The sequence below is a fragment of the Acanthamoeba castellanii genome (genome assembly GCF_000313135.1).
Source record: "Acanthamoeba castellanii str. Neff unplaced genomic scaffold scf7180000084741, whole genome shotgun sequence".
Taxonomy (NCBI): Eukaryota; Discosea; order Longamoebia; family Acanthamoebidae; genus Acanthamoeba; species Acanthamoeba castellanii.
In genome coordinates, this window is record NW_004457702.1 from 513,654 (window position 1) to 534,041 (window position 20,388).

Consider the following 20,388-nt stretch of genomic DNA (forward strand, 5'->3'; position numbering starts at 1 on the left):
CGCCGGGGGGACCGGCCCTGCCGGCGCCGGGCGGGGGCGCACCGCCCCTGCCGGGACCGCCTGGCGCCGGTCCGCCTCGGCCCCTCATCGGACCGGGTCCGCCCATCGGCGCCGCCCTTCCAGCTGTTGGGAACCGCACACGCACACGCACACACACGTCAATACAACACCGCCGCACACACGACATGACACGACGCGACGCGACACGTGCGGCACACACTTACCTCCGGGGGGGAGCGGGGCGAGGGCCGCCGGAGGGGCCGGGCGCGGGCGCAGCGGCGCGCGGGATGAGTTCGACGTAGGACGCGGGGAAGACGCCGCGCTGGCCGTTGAGTTCGCCCTCCCACCAGTCCGGGTTGCTCTTGTTGATCACCGTCACCACGGCGCCCTCGTTGAAGGTCAGCTCGTCCGGGTTCTCCGCCGCAAAGTCATACAGCGCACGCGCCTGCTCGGGTCCTGTGGTGTGATGTGATGACGTCAGCAACCACCTTAGGCTGATCTCACGAGTGGTGGGGCGTACCAGGCGCGGGCGCGGCGGCGGGGGGACCCGAAGGCGAGGGACGGCCGCCGAACGGGGACGGGCCGCCGCCGCCACCGCCGGGCGAGGGCCGGGGCGAAACGGCGCCGCTGGGCGAGGGTCCGCCTCTGCCCCTTCCGCCGCCGCCGCCGCCTCCCTTGGCGCCGAGGATCTGGTCCTTGTAGGACTGCTCGGCCACCGTGAACGACGCGCCGCCCGACGTCTCCTGCGGCGCCTGGATGTTGGGCGCTGTTTCAAACAGAAATTGAAGTTGAAATTGTTTTAGTTTTTAGTTTTGTTTTAGAAATGAAAAAATTAAAAAAAAGAAAGGTTTTGAGGGGGAGTACCGGAGGAGGGGGGAAGGCCGGGCGCGACGGAGACCTTGGTGCCCTTGACCTTGCCGTCGCCGCCCTGCGGGTCGCGGATGAACTTGACCACGCACGTCTTGCCGCCCTTGAGCGTCACGTTGAACGTGTCGGCGAACTGGATGCGGACGGACGGGTTGTGCTTGAGGAGGACGCCGATGAGCTCGGTCTTCCTGCGGCACTCGAGCAGGTTGCTGTGCTCCCCGTTCACGCTGATCAGCATGAAGTTGTCCTGCAGCGGGCCTGCGCGTTGGAAAGCAGAAAAGACACACGCGTCAGCACACGACACACACGCACACACACGCACACACACACACACCACACACACACACACACACACACACACACACACAGCAACACACGACGAAGCGTACTGAGGGTGATGGAGCCGATCTTGTTGAAGTCGATGCGGCGCTTGAGGACGTAGAGGAAGGGCTTGACCTTCTTCTCGATCTTGTCCTTGTTGGGGTCGATGGCCACCAGGAACATGGCGTTGGAGGTGAGCACCATGATGCGCCGCTCCACCTTCGAGCCCCAGAAGCTCTTGTCCAGGTTGTTGCACAGGTCCGCGAACAGCACCTTCTCCGTACCTGCGCACGACCACCAATCACCAATCAATCCATCCATCAATCATTTCATTCACATTCAATCCACCAATGAATCAGCGCGATACATGATAATTGGTTGGTTGCAACAAGTGTTGTGCAACGACCTGAATTGTGGATCGACTTAAGGAGAAAAATGGGAAAGGAGGTGTACCCTTGTCGCCGATGCAGTCCTTGAGCTTGAAGTTCTGGCGGTAGTTGATGTAGTCGGTCTTGAACGGACGCTCGAGCGACAGGCGACGACGCTCCTTCTTGTTGACAAGCGCGTCATTGCCGCCCTTCTTGACCTCGTAGTAGTACCTACACGAGTTACAATATAAATTAATAAATAAATACATGCGCATGGCATCTCAGGAAGCTGAGGAATGCGACAGGAATGTGTGAGAGTGCGCGCGTACTTCCTCATGGCTGTCTTGCGGAGGAATCTCTGGATCTTGTTGGCGTAGGAGAACACGGTGCGGTCGCGCAGCTCCTCGAGCGAGAACACGCTCTCGGGCTGGCGGATGAAGATCTTGGTCTTACCCTTCTGGTACTCCTTGCCCAGGGACATGCCCACGTGGTTCAGGATCGCCTCAGCGCCTGCATGTGCGTGTGCGTGTGCGTGTGCGGTGGTAAGCAGAGGAATGCAACACACGGTATGTGTGGAATGTCAAGGAATGCGCGAGGCGTACCGGAGACCATGTCGCCGTTCCAGCCGGACCAGGTCTTGGGGCACACGACGCGGTAGCGGTAGAAGAACTTGTCGTAGACCTGACGGTAGGCGTAACCGGCGCGACGGATGCGCACGTTCTCGAGCAGACCCAGGTACTTGACTTGATGGAGCACCAGCGAGTTGTTGAAGTCGTTGGCCGCCTTCTTTTCGTTGGGCTTGATGCAACGGATGTAGTGCGGGGTGCACTTGGACAGGGTGGCCACCAGAATGTTGATCGACTCCTTGATCTTGAAGCCGGCGGTGGTGGGCTTCTTCTTGGAAGTGGCGACCTCCTTGGCCTCGGGGAAGAGACCCTACAAAAAGAAAAGGGAATGAAATTAGAAAAGAAATTAAGAACTATATTCATATCTTTTGATTGGGAAATAAAAATATACATAAAAAAGGAAGGCGACACGTACGGCGAAGAAGGTGGAAGAGGTGCACTCGGCGAGACCGATGAGATCCTTGAAGAGCAGATCCTTGTTCTTGTCGCAGAAGCCGTCGACGTTGTAGACCACCTGTGGAATCGCAGCGAGCACGGTCAGAAGTGTTCAATCAATGGTTGATAAAATGATATTTTTTGAGGTTAGACGCACGTCGCCGGCGTAGTGCTTGATGACGAACTCGTCAGGCTGGGACGTGGCCGCCAAGTGGGCGTGGGTCGGGAAGGCGCCCAGGAGCTTCTCGCTGTGTGACATGGCAGCAACAATCAACAACGGCCACACAATACAACTCTTAAAAAAAAAGACGTACCGGAACTTGTCGTCAGTGCCCTTGGGGAAGTTGCACACGTCGTCGAGGATGGTCATCAGACCCGGAGGACGCTACATGTTGTTGTTGTTGTGTGTTGGTCGGTTAGATATGTGGTGCAGCGGCGAATGTATTCGTAATTCTGTGGCAGTACCTTCTCCTCGATGAGATCGCAGCAAATCTTGTTGTTGAAGTAGTCGATGTTCTCCCACTGGATGCCCTCGGCGCCGTACTCCTCCTGCTCGGCCTTGAGCGTGAGCTGGATGAAGATCTGCTGCAGCTTCTCGTTCACGAAGTTGATGCACAGCTGCTCGAATCCGTTTTTCTGTTTGTTTTCGGTTGTGTGTGAGGCGCAAGCAACGATTAACCAGCGAATCGAAACACGACATGACACGACACACGACACGCAGCGAGGATGCAACGTACACCGAAGATCTCAAAACCGTAGATGTCGAGAATACCGGTGGTGAGGGCCTCGGGGTCGTCGATGTACATGGCGTCGTTGACTCTCTGGATGATGTAGTCGAACATGCGCGAGTAGAGGGCCTTCGACAGGGCGTCCCTCGAGTAGATGGCCTGTGGGTGGTGCATTCACCAGATTTGGCCAACAAGGGTCAGGAATGTGTGTGATGTGTGTGCTGTGGTCGGTTGCATAGGAATGTGAGCAATGACGTACGCCGAGGGGGTCCTGCGGGCAGGAGTAGACGGACGAGCGGCCGCGGCCCTGCTCGCCGGTGGTGATGGTGCGGTACAGCAGGGCCTGCTCCACGGCCACCGGCTCGGTCCTCATGAGATAGGCCAGCATCTCCACAACTGCAATCCCATTGGTCGGTTTTGTTGTTAGTAAGCCGCCGCGTTGCACAGTAGTCTAATAAATAAATAAATAATGGTATATACATACCCTGCCTGTCGGCGATGGTGGAGCCGCCCTTGCCGTCGTCCACGAACTGGACGTTGCCCAGGTAGAGGATGGCCGTCACGAGACGGAAGATCTCGTGCTGCTCCTCCGCCGTGAATCCGATCACCTTCATCGCGTTCTACAAATGTTGCGGAAAAGGGAGAAACCAGAAAAGTGAGCAAATGGCCGCTACAAAACAATAACAATAACAATAACAATTTAAAAAAAAAAATAACGTACCCAGGTGTCTTGGAATTCCTGGTTGTCGTCCATGCCGTCGACGGTGTAGGTCTTGCCCTGGTTGAGGTAGAAATAGTAGTCCGGGGTCTGCAACCCGAATTCCTCTGCGGGTTTGGGTGGGGTCAACGTGAGTCAATGTCTATTCATTTCTTCATTAAGAAAAAGAGAAAATAGAAAATAAAATGGTGGAACGTACGCCTCAGGTCGGCGGGCGCGCCGGCCAGGAGCTGGTAGAAGATGTGGAAGTTCCTCTCGCCATTCGTCTGGTACACGACGCGCGACTGGACATTCGGGCCAGACAAAAAAGTGAGAAGGCGTGTTTTGTTTCATGCGTGGTGCTGTGTGTCGTGTCGTGTGCCGTGCGAACAAACCTTCTCGAGCAGGTAGTTGGAGATACGGCCGCCCACGGGGTCGCCCTTCAAGTCGAACTGGATCTCCATGTACTTACCCTGTACGCATCGCACGCAGGTTGTGGTTGGTTTGTTTGTTTGTTGTCGACCGCCCACAAAACACGAAAAGATGAGTGCGTGGTTCGTAAGGTGACCAACGTTGGGTTGTGTGGGAGCGAGCAGTTCGTACGAAGCGAGAGGAGTTGTTGTTCCTGATGGTCTTGGCGTTACCGAAGGCCTCGAGCAGCGGGTTGGACTCGAGGATGACGTCCTTCACGCGCATCACGTCGCCCGTGGCACCCGAAACGGCGGCGATGTACTGCATGATCTTCTTCGACGCCTCGGTCTTACCGGCTCCCGACTCGCCACTGCGCGCCATTTGACACTCGTGTCAGCCGCGTGTGCGATGGTGCGCGTGCGGTGTGTGCGGTAATGCGTGTGCGGTGGTCGTACGAAATGATGACGCATTGGTCCTCGCTCTCGGAGAGCATGGTGCGGTACATGTCGTCGGCCAGGGCGTAGACGTGCGGGGGCAGCTCATAACGGTACTTGCCGCGGTAGTCCTTCAACGTACTGCACAGTCCGCCCAATCGCAAGGCCACGAAGTATTATTTATGTACTAATTTATTTATAACTATTATTGAAAAAATAGCGCGGTACCGTTCTGTGTAGAGGTTGTTGATTTGTTTGTAGGGGTTGACCGAGATGAGCACGTGACCGATGTACGTCTGCGCGGAGCAATATTAATTGAATAAATATTAATTGGTTCCAATAAATATAGAAAAAATAATAACAATCAATCGATCACATTTATTCCTTTATTTTCTGAAAAAAAAATAGTTGCGAGAGAGAACTCCAACGTACGTAGATGAGGTCGGCGGCGAAGCGCTTCTTGAGGTTGTCGTTGATGGCGTCGTTGGAGATGCTCGTCAACATCACCATGTCGTCGACGCCATGCTTGCTCGTATACGCCTGCAGGCAGACGAGTTATTACAACGATCGTAAGTGCCAAGCGTTCCATTTAGTTGAACCGGGGGGGGGGTGAATCGAGGAGAGATGGAGGCGCAGTATCGATGAATCGTTTGAATTAAAAGGACAAAGGCGCATCGGCCCAAATTCGCAAGCGACAAATCGAAAGTGTGGGCCAAGGGCGTACCATGGCGCTAGATGGAGGGAATTAGACCGTAATAGAAGAAGAAAAAGGGAAGACGCAGGCCTGTGGCTTTCTGCGTGCTGCGTGTGTTCGGTCTCACTGCGGGGCAGTCTCCTCTGCTTGCTCTCTCTTCGCTCGCTGGTGATCAACCAAAACTCAGCGGTCGTTGGTGGTTGCCCTTCGTCGCTCCTTTTGAGACACTGCGCGAAATTAATTCCTCGTCCTGGGATAAATCCTCCGACCAAAAGAGGAAAGGAAAATAAACGGAAATATTGATTGTTTAGCGGAAAATTGTTCGTTGCGAAAAAGGAGCTGTTGCTGGCCGAAGTGAGAAACAACAAAGTACCAACACACAACACACAACGAAAGGATGCAAGCCGACTTCCCCTTTTCGCTGGATAAGCTTGGCACGCCCAGCCCTGGTTCGAGCAACTCCCTCCCCATTTGCGATTTGTTGTTTTATCATTGTTCGTTTTATTTGTGTTACTTGTGAGGGTTAATCGATTGTCGGCCCCCATAGGAAAGCGAGGGGTGGTGCTACTCGCATGCGGTTCGTTCTCGCCCATCACCAACATGCACCTCCGTATTTTTGGTACGCTACACGCCCGCAAAGCACACTCCAACGCGCGTAGTAGAAGTCCGTGTGCCTGGCAAGTACTTGGCTGCGACTTGTTCAGAAAACCTAAGACGTGACCCCCCCCCCAACCAACCAACTACGCGTGCCATTGCAGAGGACGCCCGCACCTGGTTCCAGATTCGCGACTTGGGTCTGGAGGTGGTGGGCGGTTATCTCTCGCCCGTCACCGACGCCTACAAGAAGAAGGTAGCGTACCACTCGCAATGAACTTCATTGTGGCCCTTGGCGAGCTCCTTTGTCTCACGGCTCACCACCATCACCAACACCACCCAAGGGCCTTGCGTCGGCCACCCATCGGCTGGAAATGTGCAAGCGGGCGGTCGAGAACTCGGACTGGATCAACGTCGACGGCTGGGAGGCCGCCCAGGACGAATTCCAGCGCACAGTGGTAACCACCCACGCGGCCCAGGCCAGAGCTTGGCCCGAGCCCTCTCGGTTCTGAAGAATGTCTTTGTTTGTCGGGTCAAGGTGGTGCTGCAGTACTTTGACCGCAAGATCAACGAGAACAGAAGCGAGGAGGACCGCCTCCAGGTGATGCTCCTATGCGGCTCCGATCTCCTGGCATCGTTCAACACGCCGGGCGTGTGGGCAGACGAAGATGTACGAAGCTGACACACGACACACACGACACACACACGACACGACAACGGTGTGCTTGAGATTGGGAGGTTCATTGCGCTTTCCCCTCGACTCCGCCAGTTGGAGGTGATCCTCGGCAAGTATGGCGTGGCGTGCATCCAGCGCGAGGGATCCGATGCGATGAAGTCGATTGTTTCCAGCGACATCCTCTTCAGGCACCTGGTTCGTTCCTCGCGCACATCACCCTCTCCATTTCACGGTATCCATTTCAAAAGCCTGAACTCGCCGTGCCGACTGATGCGTGCCTTTTGTATCGGTAGAACAACATTCACCTTGTGCCGACGTGGATTCCCAACGACGTCAGCTCCACCAGGATCAGGTTCGTTGTTGTTGTGTTGTTTGTTGTTGTGGCCTCCCTCAAGCGCTGCGTCTTCTCACATCTGCTCTGCGCCCTGTGTACTGCACAGACAAATGCTGAATCGTGGTCTGTCGGTCAAGTACTTCATGCCGGACCGCGTCATCCAGTACATCCAAGAGAACAACCTCTACGCCAACCCGCCCGCGTGAGGAACTCCTCTTTGGACTCAGGCTCAGTGCAAAGAAAATGTAATCATTTCAAGTTCTTATTTTTCTATTATTTTAGTAATTCGATTTATTTTTTCATTGTTTTTTACAATAAATGACAGGAAATGGCGGCTAAGGTGGCGATCTGAGGCGCCCAACCGCCAGAGCCCTGCCTTTGTTTTGCTGGTGGCGATTTTCTTGGCCGCGTTCGCGTCACGTGCCAGTGTAGATCCTCTCTCTTTCGATCTTCTTGCTTCCCATCCCATTTCGCTATGGCCACTCAGCAGAAGGTACGCTTTACGTTGTTCTCTTCCTTTCATGCTTTCGCTCGCCTTCAATCTCCCTTTTTCATGCTTAAATCTCTTCATTTTTGTTCAGCAGCCCATCAAGCTCTACAGCCTTGAGTACTTCGCGGCGTGCGGCCTCGGTGGTATCCTGTCGTGCGGTCTCACCCACACGGCTGTGACGCCGATCGATCTCGTCAAGTGCAACGCTCAGGCCAACCCTGAGCACTTCAAGAACACCGTCCAGGGTTTCCGTGCCATCTACTCGGGCTCCCTGACCAGCATCGGCTTCGGCTCGGGCGTGTCTGGCCTCCTCAAGGGCTGGGGTCCCACCCTCTGGGGCTACTCCCTCCAGGGCCTCTTCAAGTTTGGTCTGTATGAGGTGTTCAAGCACTACTTCGCCGAGGCTGTTGGCCCCGAGAACGCCTTCAAGTACCGCGATCTCGTCTACATGGGTGCCTCCGCCTCTGCCGAGTTCTTCGCCGACATTGCCCTCTGCCCCTTCGAGGCCATCAAGGTTCGCATCCAGACCAGCCCGTCGTTCGCTCGCGGCATCATCGACGGCCTGCCCAAGTTCATCAAGGCCGAGGGCTTCGGCAACCTCTACGCCGGTCTCGGTCCCCTCTGGGCTCGTCAGATCCCCTACACCATCATCAAGGTACGCGCCCCTCTCTTGCCCGGTCAGATTGTCGTTGCCCCACAATCGCTGTCGTTTTCTTTCTCTCTACTCGCAAATTTAATCTAATCTTACGATTGTTCATCGTTTGTAACAGTTCGTGGCCTTCGAGAGGATCTGCGAGGCCATCTATGCCATGCTCCCCAAGAAGAAGGAGGACATGTCCAAGACTGAGCAGATGGGCGTCATCTTCGCCGCTGGTTACACTGCTGGTATCATCTGCGGTGCCGTTTCGCACCCTGCCGACACCATGGTCTCCAAGATCAACAAGATCAAGAGCTCTGGTTCGCTCGGCGAGAAGATGAAGCTCATCTACAGCGGTACCCCCGAGGCTCCCGGCATCGGCTTCGCCGGCCTCTGGAAGGGCTTCGGTCCCCGCGTGGTCATGATCGGTACCCTCACTGGTCTCCAGTGGTTCATCTACGGTGCCTTCAAGGCCTACGTCGGTCTCCCCACCCCCGGCGCCTCCGCTCCCGCCGGCGACAAGAAGCACTAGAACGCGACCTCGCGCTCGCTTCCTCCTCTCTCGCACCACACTCACGTCCTCTCTGCACTCTTCGCTCTTGTTTTAAAATTCGCCCATTCCTTGCATACTTAAGAAACAATATTTATTTCTTTCACGCGCAACAAAGAAAACTTATTTTCCCTCAATTATTGGGCTGCCAGAAAGATTGGTGCGAGATGGCCTCCACCAAGCAAGATGATGACGCGTCTATGGGCAAAGGGCCGGGAGAGGGTCTGCCTTCCTCTTCGAGCTCGGCGCCAAGCCTGCCACCCATCCCCACGCCCAGCATGCCTACGAGCAGCGTTGAAGGTTTGCACCTCAACGCGCCAGCACATCCTTTTCTTCTAAAATGTGAGCACCATGATTATAATCATCCGGTGTGCTCGCGTGCTAGATGAGGGAAAGCAAAAGAACGAAGTGGCTGGCGCCCTTGCTGGCGTCGGCAGGTACCTGGCCCACCGCTCCACCTAAAACTACAACATCTTTAACTTTAAATAAATAAAATGAATAAATAAATAACACGAATAAAAATACAAATATATATACAAGTGCAAATATGAAAATAAAGGCAAAGTACTAAACTCGAGAGCGCCATGCACGTCGCCCGATCAGGACGTTGTCGCGAGTGCTTACGCGAGCGGTGCTTGGCGTCGGCCGAGGCAGCATTGCTGGCACCCTCTCTGGCATGGCCGAAGAGACCGCCGGCTATCCGCTCGATCTCGTCAAGGCACGCCCGCTCCGTTTCACCCTCTTTCTTCTTCTTCTTCTTCCCCACCAAGCAGTCAACTCACCCGACCACCTGATGATGATGGTGGTGGTGGTGATGATGACAGACCCGAATGCAAGCCCACGGCGACCACCCCACGGGGGCCATGGGCATCCGTACGCCGGCCACCCACCGCTCCCCGCGCCTCCGCCACCCGCGCGCGCTCTCACCGCATCGTCCACTGGTGGCCTTGCGCGCGCTGACTGACTGACCTGAGTGTGGCACACCATCGCAGTGCGGGAGACCCTGCAGAAGGAGGGCGTGCGAGGGCTGTTCAAGGGCCTCGGCCCTCCGTTCCTCGCCTCGTCCATCACCACCGCCACCATTTTCGGTACCCCGACTCGTGTGTGTGTGTCGTGTGTGTGTCGTGTGTGTGTATGTGTGTGTCGTGCGTGTGTGTGTGTGTGTGTGTGACGCGACGCACACACGATGACAGTTGACATTTACCTCTTCACTGCGCGCCACCTCGCAAAGGGTCCTACGCGCACGCGGTGGACTTCCTGCACGAGCGCTACGGCAGCCGAGGCGAGGTGCGGCTGGCCCACGTGGCCCTGGCCGGCGCCGTTGCCGGATTCGCGCAGGCCTTCATCCTCTGCCCCGTCGACGTCATCAAGAACCGCATGCAGGCACACCTCACCACCGCCATCGACCACTCAAACGAGCGCTCATCTCTGCGTGTCGTGTCGTGTCGTGTCGCTATCGGTCGTGTGTGGTGTGTGGTGTGTGTGTGGTGTGTGTGGTGTGTGTAGGTGGGAGGGTTCGGGCACGGCGGAGCGGCGGGGCCGGGTAACATGGAGATGGTGCGGGAGGTGATCGCCACCCGCGGCTGGCGGGGCCTCTACCTCGGCATGGTCCCCACCCTCTGGCGCGACGTGCCCGGGTACCGCCCAGCCTCCCCCCCTTCAATCATGGGAGCATTCCACGCGTTCTCGGGCGCTCATCTTTTGATTCGTGGGTGGTCGTTGGTCGCCAGGTATGCGGTATTCTTCGCATCGTATGAATTCCTCAAGCGGTCGTTCGCTGCACTCCCGTTCCTGCGGGCCGCGCCGGGCGCCGCGGAGGGCGCCGACGACGACCCACACGGCGCCGGGGGCCTCTCACCCGTCGCCGTCATCCTGGCCGGTACCGCAGCTTCCCCCCCCTCCGTGCGTGTTTCTCCGTTCCGTCAGTGGTACCACTAACAGCGCACGCACACGCACACGCGCACACGCACCCGCACACACAAGGTGGTGTGGCGGGTATGGCGTATCACACGGCAACGGTACGCGCCCCTCTTCTCTCCCTATTTCGTTTTTCGTCGAAAGAAGAAACATAAATAAATTGATTTGATAACCCCCCCCCCACAGTACCCGTTCGACGTGGTCAAGACGCGGATACAGATCCAATCCGGGTCCACGCCCACCTACAAGAGCACCCTCGACTGCTTCCGCATCCTCTACCGACAAGGTAGCGCTACACCACCACACATCACCACCGCCGCCATCTTGAGCCCCCAATGTTGTGCAATGGATGGCGCTCACACGTGTGACGCACGCATTGGCGCACAGGCGGAGCTGGCGCGCTGTTCAAGGGCTACGTGCCAACGGTCCTCCGCTCCTTCCCGGCCAACGCTGTCGGCTTCCTGGTACGACGCAAGCGCTATCCCCCCCCCCGCTGTGGCCTGGCTAACCCAACGACCATCCTCCTTCCCCCCCAGGTCTATGAACTGACCCTGCGGTTCCTGCCTTGAAGCACCCCCCCCCCGCTACACGCGTGATCACACCACACCACTGTCAAAGCCCGTCTTTGAATCCAACACAACGATTCTGAGGATTGGCGTCATGATACGATATATTGTTTGTTGGTTGCCCCGGGGCCGAGTGGTGGTGCCTGGTGGTGGGTGGGTGGTCACTTGTGGCGGCCGAGGCTGCTGGTGAGCCAGTCCACGAGCTTGCCCAGCTGGTGGAGGGCGTCGGCTTGCTCCGCACGGCCCGCCGGGCGGTAGTAGGCCGACGCGGATGATGGCGGCGACGCACCGCGGTCGGCCCAGAAGAGGAGGTACACGTTGAGCAGCAGCGACAGGAACAGGACCACCACCATGCTGTACGTGATCACGCTCCTGTACACACAACACACATGAATGCCACACGCGCGTGCGATCAGTGTGTGTCATGTCGTGTCGTGCGTGTCGTGTGGAGTCGTGTGTCGTGTCACGAACCGGTCGTTGGGAAGATATCGGCTGAGTCGCCGTTGCATGCGCCACCCGGGCAGGCCGACAGGACCAACGAGGCCGCCGTTCTGCAGGAGCGGGCCGCCCTTCTCCGACGCCTTGCCCGGCCCGTACGGCTGCGCGGCCGCACCCGCCGCCACCGCGGGCCCGTCGCCCTTTGCGCTGAGCGCCATCGCGTACGACGGCGTCGTCGTCGTCGGCCCGTCGCCGGCAGGCGCCGATGCATTTCCGCGGAAGAGGCTGACGCTGCGCGCGAGGAATGTAGGAATGTAGATGGCGTTCCGCTTCGTGTTGAGCGGCCCCGAGTCCTCCTTCTTCCTCTTCCCGGCCGGCGGCGCTGCGGCCGCGGCGGTCGGCACCTGCTTGGCCGAGGCCGCCGGCGTGACGACGGTCTTGACCGCCACCGTGTCCGAGAACTCATAGTTGCCGCCATCGTCGTCGTCGCCGTCGTCATCGGCGGTGGCCTTGACGCCGCGATTGCGGAGGTAGAGGGGCGTGGCCATGGTGCGCACGTCGGAGGTGTCGTTGATCACCGCCGTGCCCAGGTCGCCGGTGGGTCCGGGCGAGGGCGGACATGTCGCGCTCACCCTCTTTGGCCGAGCTGCGCGCGTGTCGTGTGTCGTGTCGTGTCGTTGGTCGTGTCGTGCGTCGTGTGTCGTGCGTGCGGTGAGCCAGTGGGGTCGGTGGGGGATGGGGGGTTGATGGGGAGTGGGTACCAGGGGCGGGCGGGGCCGGCCCGGTCGGTCCGTCGCTGACGGTCTGTTGCCCGCCGCGCTGCAGGAAATCCGGCAGGAACCGCTGCTTCCAGAGGGAAAGAAAATGCTGAGTGAGCGTGTGCCATCGTGTCGTCGTGTATGCCGTGTGTGTCGTGCGGTTGAGTGCAGGAGAGCAGAGAGAGCGAGAGAGAGGTCATGGAGGTGCCTACGCACCTCTCGCTCGCGGCGCTTGCGGTGGAGGTGGTCGTGGTAAATTTTGAGGTTGACCCTCCCCGTGTGCTGCCCCGCCTCCCCGCCCTCCCTGAACAGCGCGTGCAGCTCTGCAAAATTCACCTCCTACGCCGCCGCCGACGCCGCCGCCACGACTGTCGGCCGTGTGCGTGTGCGTGTGCGTGGTGATGGGCGATGGGTACCCAGACGCCCTTGGGGGAGGCGGCGAGGAGGTCCTTGAGCGGGTCGACATTCCGCGCATTCTTGGTGATGAAGGGGTGCTGCAGCAGCTCCACGGCCGAAGGTCTGCAGCCGGGCCAGCAAACAATCAGGAATTTGAACAATGAAGATAACCGAGAGAGAGAGAGAGAGAGAGAAAGAATGTGAGGAAGTCGTACCGCTTGGAGGGGTCCTTGATGAGGGTGGAGGCGATGAAGGAGTTGAATTCCTTGGACCACTTGCGCGGGTCGGCCAACGTGGGCGGCGGCCGCACCGGAATTCCCATCATCGCCTTTCGTGACACGACACACACGACACACACGACAAGTGCGCCCATCAGTCACTCCCGACTGATTGGAATGCGAACGAAGGGGAAGGGGGGGGGTACCCGCATGGGCTTGAGGTCGGCGTGGGGCGGCCACCCGTCGGCGCATTCGATGGCCGTGATGCCCAAACTCCATATGTCCTGCATATATATAGATGTGTAGAAGCATATTATGTCTGTAAATATATGAATCCAGACATCTAGCCCAAAGAGCGTCCAATGGGGGAGGGGCACAATAATGGCACGTACGGATTTATTTACATGCTCGGGCGTGATTCGTCGCTGCACCACCTCAGGCGCTGCACAGCAACACACAAATTAAAAAAGATAAATATTGGTAAATAGTAGTAAGGGACCAATAAGCGTTCGGCACGTGGGCAACTCCATAGCGCCGACGGGGCGGCCACGCATACCCATCCAAAGCGGAGTGCCCGTGAGGGTGTCCCCGCCACCGACCGTGCCGGTCAACTGCTGCGACACTCCAAAATCTGTCGTGCGACACGACACCACACGACACACACACGACACGACACACGACACGACACGACGATGTCATTTGTCAGGTCAGGCAGCTGTCACCGGAGGGGGAGAGAGCGCGTACCAGCGATCTTGACCTGGCCCTTCTCAGTGAGGAGGATGTTGGCGGCTTTGACGTCGCGGTGGGTGATCCCGAGGGAGTGGAGGTAGGCCAGGCCCAGGAGCGTGCCTTGCATGACCTCCGCCACCTCCCTCTCCGTCAGAGGGCGCTCGAGTCGGCAAATAATGTCCCGCACCTGCAGCGACCCCCCATTCACACGCCCCCGCCCCCCGTCAGACCACCCCACGCCGCACACGCCGCACACGCGAGCGAAACGTACCGATCCCTTGCCGCAGTAATCCATCATGATCTGTGCGTGCGTGTGTCGTGTGTCGTGTCAAATGGAGTGGGTGGTGGATGGGCAGTTTGTGTGTGTGTGTGTGTGTGTGTGTGTGTGTGTGTGTGTGTGTGTGTGTGTGTGTGTGTGTGTGTTACCCAGAGGTCGTGGGTGTCGTCGGGCGCCTTCTGGAGGGCCGTCCCGAAGTAGCTGACGATGTGGGGCGATTTGCATTTGCGGAGGATGTCGATCTCCTTGCGGATGTCCTTGTTCACCTCCGAGTTGGGGTCGCCGATGGCCAGCACCTTGATTGCCTGTGCACACGCGACACACACGCGACACGCGCACATACGTAACGCGCAACGTGCACTGAGCGAAAAGCGTGCATAGCGCACGCCGACGCTGCTCCACGACGTACCAGGAGGAACCCGCTGGCCTTGTGTACGGCCTTGTGCACCGCGCCAAACGCTCTACGCACACGCGCCACCGCACACGCACACGCACACGCACACGCACACGCACACGCACACGCACACAAAGAGTCAGATTCACAATTGCAATCAATAAAAGCCAACAACAGTGGGGTGTAGCTACCCTTCGCCCAGCTTTTCGACGAACTCGAATATATCTCCCGGGTCTTGTCCGGACCACTGCGTTGCTCGATGCACCACCAGCCACCGCCGCCGCCGCCGTCATCGTCAGACCATCGGCCGGCACACCAGCGAGCGCTGGGCGGGGAAAGGGGGTGGTGGAAGAGGGAGCGTATACCGAGAACTCAAAGTCCACGTGCACCTGCGAGCACCAGGCAAGGGGGGGGACAGGAGTCATGCGGAAGAACGAAAGGAGACACATTGCGGTGGGGGGGAGAAGAGCGAAAGCGACATGGGGCGGGGCGGTGCACTACCTTGTGTTGTACATTGAAGGGGCCACCTACCACGACTGGCCCCGAGGCTTTCATGTCATCTAGAATCAAAAAGATGGATTTGTTGTTTAAAAATAATATAAGATTTTGTTTTTAAAACACGCAGCATTGTTCTATCTGCGGCGTGGTTGTTCTAGAGGGAGTACACCATACCTTCGGACTTTTTCCTTAGCTTCATAAATATACGGCTGTGCGGCAAAGGAGGCCAGGGGTGCAGATGGGGACAACTGGCGTCCAGGCAGCACCGCTCCTGTGCTCCCTCTCCGCCTGCGTGGACAACAATTCAAAAATGCCGGAATGTCCGGCACGCAGAACGGGAAAGAAAGAAATAAAAAAGAAATAGTTTTCGCAGATGCCGTATTTTTTAGATCGAATTTTACATCAGTTTTTAGCAAGACCAGATGTGGTTGCGCGGTGTCAATGGATTGGGTGTGGAGGCCACCGCGGGCTGGAGGCTCAGGGAGGCGGTGCGCGTGGGCGTAGCGAGCAAGGGCGGAGCGTGGGGCGGGGTGGTGCCCGTGGTGGGTGCACCCAACGCCTATGCTGCCCTGCTCGCCGAGCGTGCCGGTTTGCCGCTGCTCTATCTCTCCGGCTCCACCCTCTCCGCCTCTTCCTTTGGGTGCCCTCCCACTACTCCCTTCATCTTCGCTCAACTTTCTTTTTATTTTATTTATTGTTTTATTTATTGATCTGGCGTACCTGCACATGCATGCAGACTACCAGACCTGGGCTTGACAACGCTGGACGAAGTTGTGGAGGACGCGCGCCGCATCACCAGGTGCGGCCTGCTCTACTCGCCTTGCTTGATTGGTTTTATTACCTAAGAATAATTAATAATTAATAATTTTTTCTTGACGATAACTTGGTTGGCACTGCAGGGTGAGCAAGCTGCCGCTTCTGGTGGACGCCGACACGGGCTTCGGGGGCGTGCTCAACGTGGCCCGCACGATCCAGGAGCTCGAGCGAGTCGGTGCCGCTGGCGTGCACATCGAGGATCAGGTTCGGCAAGAGCACACCTGAACACACCACACACACACAATCGATCGGACTCACTGAACCGCACGCTGCGAGCAGGAGACCCAGCACAAGCGCTGCGGACACCGGCCGAACAAGAGAGTGGTGACCACGGGCGAGATGGTGGACCGGCTGCAGGCCGCGGTGGCGGCGCGCAGAGACCGCAGCTTTGTGATTATGGCCCGTACGGACTCTGTCGCCAGCGAGGGCCTCGACGCGGCGCTCAAGCGCGCCCAGGCCTACATCGACGCGGGCGCCGATATGCTCTTCCCCGAGGCCCTCACCCACATCGATCACTACAAAGCGTACGAGGGCCGATTAAGTCTCAATAATCATCATTTCACTGCGCCACTCATTAACACACACACCTACAAAACAGATTCACTTCTGCGTTCCCGGACACGCCGGTGTTGGCCAACCTGACCGAATTCGGGCGCACGCCGCTGTTCACGCTGGAGGAGCTGAGCCAGGCCAAGGTGGCGCTGGCGCTCTTCCCCGTCTCGGCCTTCCGGGCCGCGGCGCGCGCGACCCAACACGTCTACGAGACCGTCGCCAAGGACGGCTCCCAGAGCGCCGCCATCCCGCTCATGCAAACGCGCGAGGAGCTCTACGATGTATCACTTTCTCTCTCCCCGGCTGATGCCCAAACGACTGACGCGTGTGGGTGCGGTGCGTGTCGTGTCGGGTCGTGCGGCGTGCGTGTGCGTTGTGGTGCGCGCACAGGTGCTGGGATATGATGAGTACGAGAAGGCATTGGACGCGCTCTATCCGCCGCCAGCCACTCCGGCTGCTCAGGCGCCCGCGGCGGCAGCCCCTGCGGCTGTGGCCTCACTTGCCTCGTCCGGCGGCATTGGTACTGAGGGTCAGAGCGTCGAAGAGGCAAAAGCGAAGGAAGAGAAGAACGAAGAAAAGGAAGAAGAAGAAGAAGAAGGGGAGGTGCTGCTGGTGGAAGAGAACGGAGAAAAGAAGGAAGAAAAGGTTGTCAGCGAGACAGCAGCCCCAAACAACGAAGACGAAAAGAAAGAGAAAAAGAAAGAAGACGAAGAAAGCGAAGACGAAGACGAGGATGACGACACGGGTGTGGTCATCACTGCCGACTCCGCGGCAGCCATTGAAGAAGAGCTGGCCTCTGGAAAGGAGATCAAGCTCAAGGACTAGGGTCCCAGAGTTCTTGTTCCACCTGTGACCAGAAACTTGCAATCTGCAACCCAATACAACCGCCCACACCCAGCAAAGGAAATCGATTGCCTTATCTAGTCTGTTGCCTGCTTTGGGTCCTTTCCTCATTTGGTTTGTTGACGAGGAAAAGCACTCTGGCCTGTTCAGGCTGAACAACGTTGTTACTGGGAGTCAGAGCTATCCTTTTTAGGCTAAACAATGCCAAACTGGAGAAATCCGATTCAGTGCAGGTGGGCGCCAAAAAGAGTGTGGCGGAGGCAATGATCCCCATCCATTGCTGGCCATGGTACCGATTCTTATCGGAAAGGTCGAGATTACCTTTCTTGCGGGACTACTCGACCCTTTTATGGTTAACTACCCCGAGCTTTGCGTCTTGCTCTGTGGTGTACCAGTCCTGCAAAGAACTGAACCCTCGGCTTCTTCGCTTCGTTTTCGCCCCAGACAGAGCGCAACAACCAGGCCCTGCATCTGCATCCTCAGCATCAAACGATATGTCGTCCCACTCTCAGCCTCTCTTCCACAACCACCACCACTACGCGCTCCACTTCAACTGCCACTTCCCCCACGTGCGAGCCCTGGGCCTCCGCGCAACATCCCACCAAGAACATGAACGTAGACGTCATCAACATCATCGACAACGACAACGACAATGATAACGATCACATCAACAAGACCCAAGCGAAGTCGCTCGACTGCGCAAAGAAGAGACGGCGAGTCGGCGGTGGCGGTGTGGAAGAAGAGCAGGCCAAGCTGCCGAGGAGGTGGAAGCGATCGCAGGTGCCTGGTACCGTGACCGCCGTGACCCCCGCCAAGGCCTACATGCCCCACGCCACGACAGCGCTACACGCCTGCAGCGCCAGCACGAGCCGAGCCGGGGCCAAAAAGAGGAAGGCCACCAGGCGACAGCTCCCCAAAAGGCGGGCCAGGCGATCCGCCTCGCCGACGGACGTGGGCCTCTCGTCGTGGTCCACCGCCACTCTGGTCTTCCACCACCTCCAGGTCAACCCGCAGGGCTGCTTCGTCGATGTCTTCGAGCGAACGTCGTTCCCCCGATGACCCCACCCAACCCCCACGAAAAAGGAAAAACGTCTAAAAGTCCGTAACTTGAATCTAAACCTTTTTTTAACCACTTTAGCAAACTGCAAGTTTTTTTTCTAAAGTTGGAAAATTCGAAGCAAAAAGAGAGATGGAGCAGGGAGCACGACGGAGGAAGGGTGCCGGGGCTGCTGGTGCCACCGCGCAACCATCGGCCGAGCTCATCCACCACGGGCACGCCCATGGGCACACTGCCCCGCCCAGACCGGTGCGCTATCCATCCACCAAAAATCTTGCAAGATTATTATTTGATTTTTGTACAATCCAGCAACTCTTCAATGGACCGAGGTGCAAAGTGATGATTTTGTGCATTTGTTATTCATTTGTTATTTGTTATTTTTTTAACTATTTTTTTGAAATCAATTTAGCCGGCGAAGGAGGAGGGTCGAGTAGCGTTCTGGGGTCGTGTGCTGTTGGGCGTTGTGGTGCGGATCACCGTGTCGGTCTCGATCGTGCTGGCCGGCATGGCCCTCTACCACGCCTTCGCCACCTGGCAGGAGGACAACTACTTCGCACCTCCTGGTACTCTCTCACAAACCACCCGCCCGCCCGCCCACGGTTGTAAACACTAAACGCATCTTCTTCTTCATCTTCTTCATCTTCATCTTCTTTCTCTTTTCATTCTTGGCGTTATGTACACCAGGCAGCATGATCGACGTCGATGGCCACTTCATCCATCTCCACTGCTTTGGTGGCCGCTCCCCTCATGGCGATGATGACGAGGGTGATGATGATGGTGATGATGGTGGTGGTTCGTTGCGACTCATTGCTCTCCGTTCCACTTCGCCCTTCGTGTCGTGTGGCACGGGCTAACAATGGTGGGGGGGCCTCGCCACAGCAGAAGGCGGCGACGCGACGCGAGAGCCGACGGTGGTGTTCGACCACGCGACGATGCACCTCTCGCAGCAGTTCCACAAGGTAGTCGGCGCACTGGCCGCCACCAACCGCACCATCCGCGTCTGCCTGGTAGACCGCGCCGGCTACGGTTTCAGCGAAGAAGCGCCCGAACCCGATGTGTCGTCGCCGTCGTCGTCGGCTGAGCCGCGCATCCGCACGGCCGAGGCCAGCGCCGAGGAGCTCTTCAAGGCCCTCCACCGCGCCGGCGAAGAGCCGCCCTTCGTTCTCGTCGGCCACTCGAGCGGCGGCGTCAACCAACTCGTCTACGCCGCCCGCCACGGCCCCGCCGCCGCCGCCGCTGACAACACCAAAGAAACCGAGGTCGCGGGCCTGGTGCTGGTCGACCCGATGCCGCCCGGGTTCCGGCTGCCCTCGCGGCTGCAGGAGATGAAGCGCACCGTGGCTACGGGCCTGCGCCTGGTGCCGTGGCTCGCGCGGCTGGGCCTGCTCCGCAACTTTTACTACCTGTCGTCGCTCACGGGCCAGGCCGACGCGGTCTACGCGGCCGACGACCTCCACTACCGCCGCTGGGCCGAGTGCAAGCCGGCCTACTGGCGCGCGGTGCTGCGCGAGTTCGAGGCCGAAGACGAGAATCGCGCGATCGAGCGGCACGAGGCTGACATTGTGGCGCAGCGGTGGAGCCTGCCGCTGGTGGTGGTGGCGGCCGGACGCCTGGCGCCGTCGTTCGACGACGCAGCGCTACGCGAGGCGTGGATGGCGGGCATGCAGCGCCTGGCCAACTACTCGACCGGCGGGCGGCTCGTCATTGCCGACGAGAGCGGACACGAGGTGCCCTCCGAGCAGCCGGACCTCGTAGCGCAGGCTATCGTCTCCGTCCTCGACCAGTGGCGAACAACAACGACGACGACAACACAACCAGCGCCCAACACGCCAGCAAGCTAGGCGGGGATGTAGGCTACACGAATATAGGACTTGGGGGCTATGATGCGATCATCGACAACCAAGAAGGCGGGGCAGGAAGGGAAGAGCACAGAAAGAAGAAGAAGAAGAAGGGGAGAATAATAGAGAGGGGGGGAGGAGAGAGAGAGAAGAGATGAAGTAATTCTACAGCTGATGGGCGGGAGAGCAAGGGCAGACTCGGTCGATTGTTCCCGAGAGGACAAGACTT

The 20,388-nt window shown here is 58.1% G+C and overlaps 8 protein-coding genes across 8 annotated transcripts in view; 6 read left to right on the forward strand and 2 right to left on the reverse strand.

Moving 5' to 3' along the window:
- ACA1_173680 (myosin IC heavy chain, putative) overlaps positions 1-5,397 on the reverse strand; it is a gene marked incomplete at both ends in the record, with an annotated part of 5,694 nt that extends 297 nt beyond the window's left edge. Inside the window, 22 exons of the mRNA XM_004356567.1 lie at positions 13-116; positions 225-456; positions 521-766; positions 865-1,125; positions 1,257-1,472; positions 1,642-1,787; positions 1,886-2,066; positions 2,159-2,492; positions 2,598-2,696; positions 2,775-2,865; positions 2,932-3,002; positions 3,083-3,253; positions 3,355-3,504; positions 3,605-3,741; positions 3,830-3,965; positions 4,067-4,170; positions 4,263-4,347; positions 4,438-4,515; positions 4,646-4,823; positions 4,909-5,028; positions 5,116-5,183; positions 5,320-5,397. Coding sequence (XP_004356620.1) covers positions 13-116; positions 225-456; positions 521-766; positions 865-1,125; positions 1,257-1,472; positions 1,642-1,787; positions 1,886-2,066; positions 2,159-2,492; positions 2,598-2,696; positions 2,775-2,865; positions 2,932-3,002; positions 3,083-3,253; positions 3,355-3,504; positions 3,605-3,741; positions 3,830-3,965; positions 4,067-4,170; positions 4,263-4,347; positions 4,438-4,515; positions 4,646-4,823; positions 4,909-5,028; positions 5,116-5,183; positions 5,320-5,397 — 3,286 coding nt within the window. The remainder of the gene's footprint in view (positions 1-12; positions 117-224; positions 457-520; positions 767-864; positions 1,126-1,256; positions 1,473-1,641; positions 1,788-1,885; positions 2,067-2,158; positions 2,493-2,597; positions 2,697-2,774; positions 2,866-2,931; positions 3,003-3,082; positions 3,254-3,354; positions 3,505-3,604; positions 3,742-3,829; positions 3,966-4,066; positions 4,171-4,262; positions 4,348-4,437; positions 4,516-4,645; positions 4,824-4,908; positions 5,029-5,115; positions 5,184-5,319) is intronic.
- Positions 5,398-5,978: 581 nt separating this feature from the next.
- On the forward strand, positions 5,979-7,391 carry ACA1_173790 (nicotinate (nicotinamide) nucleotide adenylyltransferase; the record flags this gene model as incomplete). The annotated part of the gene is made up of 8 exons (XM_004356568.1): positions 5,979-6,030; positions 6,129-6,200; positions 6,340-6,431; positions 6,520-6,633; positions 6,714-6,845; positions 6,945-7,046; positions 7,145-7,203; positions 7,292-7,391. 8 exons carry the CDS (start codon positions 5,979-5,981, stop codon positions 7,389-7,391), a joined length of 723 nt encoding a protein of 240 aa, XP_004356621.1.
- Positions 7,392-7,660: 269 nt separating this feature from the next.
- On the forward strand, positions 7,661-8,844 carry ACA1_173800 (mitochondrial phosphate transporter, putative; the record flags this gene model as incomplete). Its single annotated transcript, XM_004356569.1, has 3 exons — positions 7,661-7,678; positions 7,770-8,330; positions 8,446-8,844. The coding sequence occupies 3 exons, from the start codon at positions 7,661-7,663 to the stop codon at positions 8,842-8,844; spliced, it is 978 nt and encodes a 325-aa protein (XP_004356622.1).
- Positions 8,845-9,029: 185 nt separating this feature from the next.
- ACA1_173810 (carrier superfamily protein) lies at positions 9,030-11,348 on the forward strand (the record flags this gene model as incomplete). Its single annotated transcript, XM_004356570.1, has 12 exons — positions 9,030-9,162; positions 9,248-9,299; positions 9,466-9,574; positions 9,687-9,735; positions 9,855-9,950; positions 10,094-10,299; positions 10,369-10,499; positions 10,593-10,741; positions 10,846-10,880; positions 10,966-11,065; positions 11,167-11,243; positions 11,316-11,348. 12 exons carry the CDS (start codon positions 9,030-9,032, stop codon positions 11,346-11,348), a joined length of 1,170 nt encoding a protein of 389 aa, XP_004356623.1.
- Positions 11,349-11,506: 158 nt separating this feature from the next.
- ACA1_173820 (protein kinase domain containing protein) lies at positions 11,507-15,110 on the reverse strand (the record flags this gene model as incomplete). The annotated part of the gene is made up of 16 exons (XM_004356571.1): positions 11,507-11,717; positions 11,817-12,429; positions 12,545-12,626; positions 12,758-12,880; positions 12,958-13,060; positions 13,153-13,265; positions 13,362-13,439; positions 13,560-13,597; positions 13,712-13,786; positions 13,900-14,071; positions 14,156-14,185; positions 14,311-14,466; positions 14,571-14,622; positions 14,747-14,802; positions 14,921-14,944; positions 15,069-15,110. The coding sequence occupies 16 exons, from the start codon at positions 15,108-15,110 to the stop codon at positions 11,507-11,509; spliced, it is 1,968 nt and encodes a 655-aa protein (XP_004356624.1).
- A 365-nt stretch (positions 15,111-15,475) lies between these two features.
- ACA1_173830 (methylisocitrate lyase, putative) lies at positions 15,476-17,246 on the forward strand (the record flags this gene model as incomplete). Its single annotated transcript, XM_004356572.1, has 6 exons — positions 15,476-15,693; positions 15,790-15,852; positions 15,953-16,073; positions 16,149-16,393; positions 16,468-16,702; positions 16,812-17,246. 6 exons carry the CDS (start codon positions 15,476-15,478, stop codon positions 17,244-17,246), a joined length of 1,317 nt encoding a protein of 438 aa, XP_004356625.1.
- A 627-nt stretch (positions 17,247-17,873) lies between these two features.
- ACA1_173840 (uncharacterized protein) lies at positions 17,874-18,323 on the forward strand (the record flags this gene model as incomplete). The annotated part of the gene is made up of 1 exon (XM_004356573.1): positions 17,874-18,323. The coding sequence occupies one exon, from the start codon at positions 17,874-17,876 to the stop codon at positions 18,321-18,323; it is 450 nt and encodes a 149-aa protein (XP_004356626.1).
- Positions 18,324-18,453: 130 nt separating this feature from the next.
- On the forward strand, positions 18,454-20,162 carry ACA1_173850 (hydrolase, alpha/beta fold domain containing protein; the record flags this gene model as incomplete). Its single annotated transcript, XM_004356574.1, has 4 exons — positions 18,454-18,570; positions 18,731-18,884; positions 19,006-19,086; positions 19,204-20,162. 4 exons carry the CDS (start codon positions 18,454-18,456, stop codon positions 20,160-20,162), a joined length of 1,311 nt encoding a protein of 436 aa, XP_004356627.1.
- Between the last annotated feature and the right edge of the window lie 226 nt (positions 20,163-20,388).